Here is an 8,361-nt window from a genome sequence, read left to right on the forward strand (position 1 = left end):
TATATATACACTGTATATTGCAACTGTACTATTTTATTCTTGGCATAATAAAATAGTTTTAATTTCAGTATACTGTCAAGGACACAGTTTACCAGCAACATGAAACATTWATAAAGTACAGGTTTTCAGGAATACTATAAACACAGAAGTCACTTCAGTGTAAGTGTAAAGAGAATAAAAGTATAAAATCTGTTGTAAACTTACACTACAACAAGTGTGTTTATTTTAAATCTTTATGCATGGAAAAACTTGATATAAAATATTTAAAAAGATGGCAGAAAATTTGAAGCTTTACCCATAGACTTGAATAAGAACCCTGTTGTTATATATACCTCCATGGGTTTACCTCAAATGTCTTTTTACGAAGTTAGGCCGACACAAAAAAACTTATATTAACCAATTAACCAATTAATTAGTTAATTAATTCTAATTAATTAATTCTAACTAGAAACCACGGGAACACTTCCTGTTGAAGTTCCGGAAGTCTCGAGATAGTAGGAAATGTAGTTTCAATTTAAATAGAAGCAAAACGGCGAACAAAAAGACACTTACACAAAGTCATTAAAACAATATTAGTACAAGTATTTATATTTATTATTATTGTTTTTATTAATGAGTTGATTCACCTATTGTTTGGACACCCAGAACTTTTAAAACTAGGTTGCTTGATCTCGTCAGAAGTGAAACAGTCGAGTGATGTGACCATGACGATACTAGAAAAATATAAATACAGCCATCTAGTGGTTGAATTAATTATAACAGTTGGTAAAATAACTAATCTAAAAATAAGAAGGGCAAAACTGAAAATATTTTTTTTTTCAGTTACATGAATAAATTGTAAATAATGACTTCATATGTCAATTTTTGTTGTCTCGTTCAAAAATGTTCACAATTTCCCCCCTTTGCTGTATTTCTGCTGTTCAAAGTCAAGGATGTTCTTTGATTTTGCCAAGACAAACAAAACATATTCCTGGCAATAACGCGATGAGTTGCTAAACACTTGAAACGACAGCCATTAGGACATTAATGTTTTACTTGTTTGTCAGACTTTTGCTTCTACACAGACGGATTAGTTCACTCATGGATAATCCCAGGATGGGGTGGATTGCTTTTACTGTCTGGTGAGTTTTGTTTAGATTTTTAATCTGTTTATGTAGGATTTCATTTTCTAACACAACTTTGTGTTTTGATTCTAAAAGCCACTGTAAATATCTGCTAGCACCTGGAGAATGTCTTCTTCTGTAGTGCTTTTTATAATGATGTACAGTAGAATATTGTGGTGAGGATGTTTTAAAAGGTTGATGTTTCCTTTATAGACAGACATAAACAATGTCCTAAAACTATAAAGTAGCTTCAACACTGTGATCGTGTCATTGTTTGTTCTTTTCTGTTTGAATCAACTTTGGACCTGCAGCTCAGACGACAACAGACTTATAAACAGATCGATCTCTGTTCCTGCACCTCTCCAGGTTTCTGTATGTGTTGGCATGCGAGGGCCTCCCGCTGCCTGACTCGGACCTTCCCATGCACGGGCAGGTCCAATCCCCCCAGTATCCCGAGCCGTATCCCCCGAACCTGCTGGAGCAGTGGGACCTCAGCGTACCAGAGGGTTTCCAGATCCGACTAACTTTCACACATCTGGACATCGAGGCTTCAGCTGGCTGCTCTTATGACTCACTTACAGTCAGAGCCATATTTACATTACACAGTATTAACCTGAACAATAGACCAGGATTGTTCTGCTTTATTTAGATAATATAAACAAAATCTTAAAAACAAAAATTTTTACTCCATTTTGACAACATAGTTCATAATAACCACAAATTAACCTTGTTGCTGTTGTTGACTTTATGGTACAGACAATTGTGAGTGACCCTCAGAATAATAAAATTGCTTCAGAATTTTTCATTTCCATTGCTAATAAAAAGCTATCAGTTTAACAGCTAACAGATGACTATGAGCTCAGTTTAATTCAATTCAAACAGTTTAATTTACTACTTGCTTATAATAAAACCTACACTAAAATACTTGATCAGTTGCTGATAATTTGAAACTTGTCTAATGTTTCAAGTGCACATCTTTAGTTTCAGGTCCAATATTCCTTAAGCTGAGACATTTCAGAAACTTCCAAGTTTATTAACCTCTGATGGTGTTAAGTACCATGTTATTTTTAGGGACTTTTTTTCTTGCTATCATTTTATTATTTTGTTTTTAGCCTTATTGTTCACATTTTGTTGTACATGGACAATTAATCTGCTTTTAGTTTCTTTCCAGCAATAAATCTGGTTCAAAATCCAGAGCCATAAATATCGTTTCCTTCTATGAACAAAGAAATTTGTGGAAATTGCAGATTTATATCAGCAAACATGTTTTCCAATTCACAACTATGATCAATTATTTTCAGTCTGGATTTGGATTTTTTAAACTACCATGTTTAGTTTCTCTTCCTTTCTTTTATGTCAGGTGCTTTATGGTGAAAAGCTGCTCTGGAAGTTCTGTGGCATTGAGAACTCTGCTGATGGGCTCCACCCAGGCTATCAGCCCATTTTGACTCCAGGAAACACAGTCACCCTCATTTTCCAAACAGACCACTACAACCCGGAGCGTCACCAGAACGTGGGATTCTCCCTTCAGTACCAGGCAATAGGTGCTCCTGTCTCTGCCGTGTTTTTTGTCGCTTCCTGTCTCCACAACTGACTAACGATCCTGCTAACTCAGAGACATTCTCATCATTAGACATAGATGAATGCTCTGCGCCAGAGCCTGAAGACGGATCTGGTCCACTCTGCTCTCAGATCTGCCTCAACACACTGGGGTCATATCTCTGCTCCTGTCACCATGGTTATGAGCTACGCTCTGACCAGCGTTCCTGCACCTGTGAGTTTGACACAGTTTGATGCAGATACAKTACTTCTGAATTACAAATCTTTACTTAAGGATTATACTTTCCCTGTGTCCAGTGTCCTGTGGTGGGGGTATATTTGATGAACCAGAAGGACATCTGTTCAGTCCGGGTTACCCAAACCCCCAAGCTAATGCCATGTCCTGTCAGTATATAATTTCTGTAGAATCTGGCTACACCATCTCTCTTAACTTCTCTGATAATTTCCACATTGAGAGTGTGGTCACCGAGGAAGGTCCGAAATGCCTCTTTCATTGGCTGGAGGTAAAATCATGCAACTTTACCAGTTTTTAATAAGATAAACAGAGGTAAACATCTCTTAAATGTATATTATTTAAAAGTGAACTAAACAATTGTAAAAGGTGATCGTATCAGACCAAGAGTCTGTGATGCTGTGTGGTGGAACAAGCCCAGGACTGATAAAAACAAACTCCAACACTATCACGCTGAACTTCCACACTGATGATCATGGACTGAGCAACGGATGGAGCCTGGACTACAGGACAGACAGTGAGAGGACCAAAGTCTCTATACATTATTATGCTGTAAATGAAAATCAAATTTTCAGCTGATCACATCTTGTTTACTGGGTTCCTAGGAGTGAAGTGTCCAGCTCCCAGTAATGTTGTTAATGGTAAGGTCACTCCTTCTCAGACTGAATACTTCTACAGAGACCACATCTATGTGCGCTGTGATCAAGGGTACAAGCTGATGGTTGTAAGTTTAAACCCATTTTTTGGTTGTTATTTTAAAATGAGAGTATTTGTTGCATAAAATCTGTGTCTTTCTATTTACTTTTTGGTCAGGACAATCAAGAAATTAAGAGCTTCTCCACTATATGCCAAAGCAATGGAAAATGGCACCTCCCTTTGCCTGAATGCCACAGTATGTTAGCGGAGTCAAAAAGGACACAGAAAATATAATCCTTTCCTGTGTGTTGCTAAGAACTGACATAATTTTCTGCTCTTTTGTAGTAATCGACTGTGGTGAACCTGAACCTTTGCTGAATGGAGGAGTGACTTTCCAGTCTGACTTTAGGAACCAGTATCTCTCTGTTGTGAAGTATCACTGTAATGAACCGTTTTACACTTCACCTGGTGGCATAAATGGTAAGATCTAAGTTAGTTTCAATTAGGAGTTTCTAATATTGCCCAGGATGTTTCCTGGTATACTCACCAATCTTGTCAGGATTGATAGTTCTTTTATAGACCACAGCTTGGTCTTAAAATTGTCAAATGTCTTTTTGGGTTAGGTTTGGGGCTAAGATGTAAAGTTAGAGTCAGACCATAGAAATGAATGGAAGTCACAATGTCGTAATAACAATAGAGATACAAATTTGTGTGTGGATGTGTTTGTATGTATGTCTGTTAGCAAAATATCTCTTTGCAAATTGGACAAGTTTTAATGAAATTGCATCACAAAAACTGGTTAAATTTTGAATCTAACCTGCTGTTAGATGGCTGCCACAGCTAATCAATCTTAGCCAAAAACAATAGCCGTAACTAAGTTTTACAGATACTGAGTTAAAATATGATGTGGTGCTGTAGTAGCTAAAAATAAATGAAATGAAATGAAATTAACATACCAACCATATACTCCTGAGTGTTAGGATTTTTGTTTAAACCTTTGGTACGAAAAATCTCATGAACCACAAAACTAATTTCCAAGCTGATAAACTTTTGAAGCCAACACAGTTCAAGATGATCACCACAGCTAAATCGGCCTTAGAAAAGAAAATAATTGGCTATGATTTAGTCAATTCTATAGACACTGAGTGAAAATCTAATGTAGTCTGAGAGTTAATTTCAATAAATATTGTGAATACTATCATCAATATTTAGATCAATATTTAACCAAATAAGTTAAAACTGTTTTTTTTCCAGATACAATTATTCGGCAGAAATCCTGTACACTCTTTTAAAAAATGCTAGTTTTTTTTAAATACGTTACTAAATCATTTTGTATTATCTAAAAAATAAAACTGCCAAAATTACGAAGAAATACAAATAACATTTTCTGCTATTTGTGACCTGTCACATCGAAACGAGTTTTAAGTCTAAAAGTGGAATATGGAGAATAGGCAAATATAGTGTTTTGATTAAAACACTTACAAAAATTGCATTTCRTCAAAATCGAAGAAATAAATGTCTTATCAATGTTTGAATGAACTGTGTGAAATATTATCATAAAACAAATTTCTGAACCACTTTTTTGAGCAGAAGCAACAAAAATACTGATTTTGAGGAAAAACGCCTTTAAATTTTGAGGTTTTCCCTGTGAGCTAGCAAAGTTTTTGTTTCTTTCCAGCTGGGAAATGTCAATATTTAAATATTATCTGAGGTTTCATCTTTAAAATGAAATGAAAAATTTCTCATAAAATTTACATAGGATTCAGACCAAATATTAATGTATTATTGTAACCAACAAGACAAATCAAGTCATATCTCTAGTTCCAGTTATGATATCAGAATGATCCAGGTATCAAAATGTAGCTTTTAAAGCCAGGAATCTGAAAATGTGATTAAGTCATTTTGACCAAATTTGACTTAATCCTCATTTCGATTTGATGGGTCACATATTGTTGTAAGATCAWATGCAATATAGAAGTCACTCAGTGATGTTGAAAGAAAAAAATCCCAACCTGTCTTATTTTGTTTTTGCTCCTAAGCTACCTTCACGTGTGAATCAGACAGAAAGTGGAGATCCAACCATCAGGAAATTAACAGTCCAATATGCCTTCCAGGTATTACTTTTTGTCTTTACATTTTTACATATTTGCAACTTCATATCTTTATTTATTATTTATGTTTATACATCTGTAACGTATCCAGTGTGTGGACGACCGACAAAACAAATCCATGACTATCAGAGGATTGTTGGAGGAAGTGATGCTCCAAAACATACTATCCCATGGCAAGTGCTTATAAATACAGGTAATAGGGGAGGAGGTGCAGTCATAGGAGACCGCTGGATTCTGACTGCAGCTCATGTGTTGGAGAATTATGGACACAAAGTATCCATATCTTCAATAAAAGTAAGTAGTTCTTTTTAAATATTTTCTGCAAGTTGAGTCAAGTGACTCTATGGTCTTCCATCAAGATTTAATTCTTCTAATATAACTGATTTGCAGATTTACATGGGAGACACAGATGTTCACAGAATGGAAGCGTTTCCTTTGCATCCTGTCTCAATCCATGTTCACCCTGACTACCACAACCCGAACGGTTCAAACTACAACAACGACATTGCATTGGTCAAACTGCAGGACCCCATCACATTCGATGCAGCTGTTATGCCTTTATGTTTGCCACCAAAAACTGCCACATATGACACAGGAGTGATGGGGTAAAGTGTAATCTATATTATATTACTTTTAAATCCATTTTACATTATTTATAATTTAAAATTTCCTTGATGAACTGATATTTTTTGTTTCATATGTTTTACCTGGATTTGTAAAGTAAACAAACTTCATGTGTGACGAGTTTAATTTTTTAAAATGTTGATTATTTTGTGTTTTTCAGGCAGATTTCTGGCTTTGGTATTATCCGTGAGGGCAGCCGCCATATTTTAACAAATAAGCTGAAATACGTGGCTGTTCCTCTGGTGAATCAGGAGATATGCAGCAATTCAATCACTGAGTTAAAGAAAAATAGGCCCATCCTACCAGACCTGACAGATAACATGTTCTGTGCTGGACTTCCTGAAGGGCAGAAGGACTCTTGCAAAGGTGACAGTGGAAGTGCCTTCACTTTGACTGATGACGGACAATTTTGGGCTGCTGGAGTTGTCAGCTGGGGAGATAAATGTGGACACAAGGGAACATATGGAGTCTATACCAGAGTTGCTAATTATGTAGACTGGATCAATAAGGTCATGCAGGAGAATCAATGAAACAATCACAACGTAATGTGAAGTTGTCTTTGAGGCAAACATAAAAATGACTATCACAACACAGGCCAAACTTAATTTTATTATCTTAATTAAATGGTTGAACAAACTTACTGGTAAGTTGTTCACTAATTTTTCAGCCAGTTGTCAGTCGCGGCTTTTTATTTGAAATCTTTACAAAAAAATGTATCTAAATAATTTGAATGAAGCTGTTTAATAGAGATCTGTGTATTCTTGCATGCTTGGATTGGTGTCAAGTTAATGGATCTTCTGCCTCCTTGATTACTGATTATCTGTCAGGTAAGCCTCAGTATGTATGTTCTGTTTTTATCAATAACACAAGAGTGCTACATGAGACTGTCCTGTCATCATTTCTGATCAGTATTTACAGTTCTTACTTCCAATAGTGAAAAACAGCTCATCATAGCACAGAAACAGCACTGGTAAAAGTTACTAATGATATTCTCATGGCCTCAGACAGTGGACTTGTGTCCATTCTTTTCCTGTTTCCAGTGCTGCATTTGATACAATTGATCGCAATATTTTATTACGTAGACTTGAACTTGATATTGGGATTACAGGAACAGCTTTAAAATGGTTTGAGTCTTATTTAACTGATACATTTCAGTTTGTTAATGTTAATAATGAATCTTCTTCTTACACCAGAGTTAGTCATGGAGTTCCTCAGGGTTCAGTGCTTGGACCAATCCTCTTTACTTTATATTTGCTTCCATTAGGTAAAGTGATCAAACAACATGGGATAAATTTCCATTGTTATGCTGATGATAGTTATGTCTATCCATGAAACCTGATGAATCCGACCAGTTACTTAACCTACAAGCATGTCTTACAGACATAAAAACTTGGATGACTCAACTTTCTGCCTCTAAACTCAGATAAGACAGAGTTTATGGTTTTTGGACCTGAACATCTTAGGGATCAACTTTGCAGCCTTTCACCTTCTCTGGATAGCATTAATCTGGCCTCCAGTTCTAATGTAAAGAACTTTGGTGTTATTTTTTGATCAAGCAGGGCTCTAAACTAACTTTTTGCAGTGGTTGTACTGGTGTGCCTAACATTTTTTCTTAGGTGCACCAGCMCAAAAGTTAGGTGCACCCAAATTTTCAACCACGTCACATTTAACATCAGAGTTTTACAGGTTATTTTTAAATTACTGTTCATTAAGGCAACATTAACTCGAAAATAATTAGTTAACAATCTAATAAACATAAAGTTCTTTATGTGAACCAGAATTGTTGACATTTAACTTACTGAAAAGTACTTAAAGTGATTCTATAAAATTCTAAGTGCAAATGTTTAAGGGCTGAATGTCTATATTATCTATATTAAACATTTCATGGTTAACTTTTTTTAGACACCTGCCCCTCAGATGGACAACTATGGATCTTTGGCCTTGGATAAACCAGAATGATGAACACAGAATATTGATTAATAACAGAAATATTACTGATATTTATTAAAAGGTTGTGCAGATTTTTTTAAATAATAACACATAAAAGTCTGCAATTTCATTAGCATTAGTTGAATCTTATCTTATATTATTTCAC

The 8,361-nt window shown here is 35.4% G+C and overlaps 1 protein-coding gene across 1 annotated transcript; it reads left to right on the forward strand.

Annotated features, from left to right (window-relative positions):
* Positions 1–1,524: 1,524 nt before the first annotated feature.
* On the forward strand, positions 1,525–6,885 carry c1r (complement component 1, r subcomponent). Its single transcript, XM_014024513.1, has 12 exons — positions 1,525–1,683; positions 2,464–2,647; positions 2,737–2,877; positions 2,961–3,166; positions 3,265–3,412; positions 3,501–3,619; positions 3,709–3,787; positions 3,877–4,011; positions 5,571–5,645; positions 5,734–5,936; positions 6,033–6,247; positions 6,427–6,885. Exons 1-12 carry the CDS (start codon positions 1,525–1,527, stop codon positions 6,794–6,796), a joined length of 2,034 nt encoding a protein of 677 aa, XP_013879967.1. The 3' UTR covers positions 6,797–6,885.
* Positions 6,886–8,361: the final 1,476 nt, after the last annotated feature.

The sequence above is a fragment of the Austrofundulus limnaeus genome, unplaced genomic scaffold (assembly GCF_001266775.1).
Source record: "Austrofundulus limnaeus strain Quisiro unplaced genomic scaffold, Austrofundulus_limnaeus-1.0 Scaffold425, whole genome shotgun sequence".
Lineage (NCBI taxonomy): Eukaryota > Metazoa > Chordata > Actinopteri > Cyprinodontiformes > Rivulidae > Austrofundulus > Austrofundulus limnaeus.

Bases quoted from the DNA above. Each gene is read 5' to 3' on its own strand.
- c1r (XM_014024513.1), top strand. From the start codon at position 1,525: ATGCACGGGCAGGTCCAATCCCCCCAGTATCCCGAGCCGTATCCCCCG. The intron at 3,413-3,500 runs GTGAGAGGACCA...CTGGGTTCCTAG, and splicing joins CCTGGACTACAGGACAGACA to GAGTGAAGTGTCCAGCTCCC. The intron at 4,012-5,570 runs GTAAGATCTAAG...TTTGCTCCTAAG, and splicing joins TTCACCTGGTGGCATAAATG to CTACCTTCACGTGTGAATCA.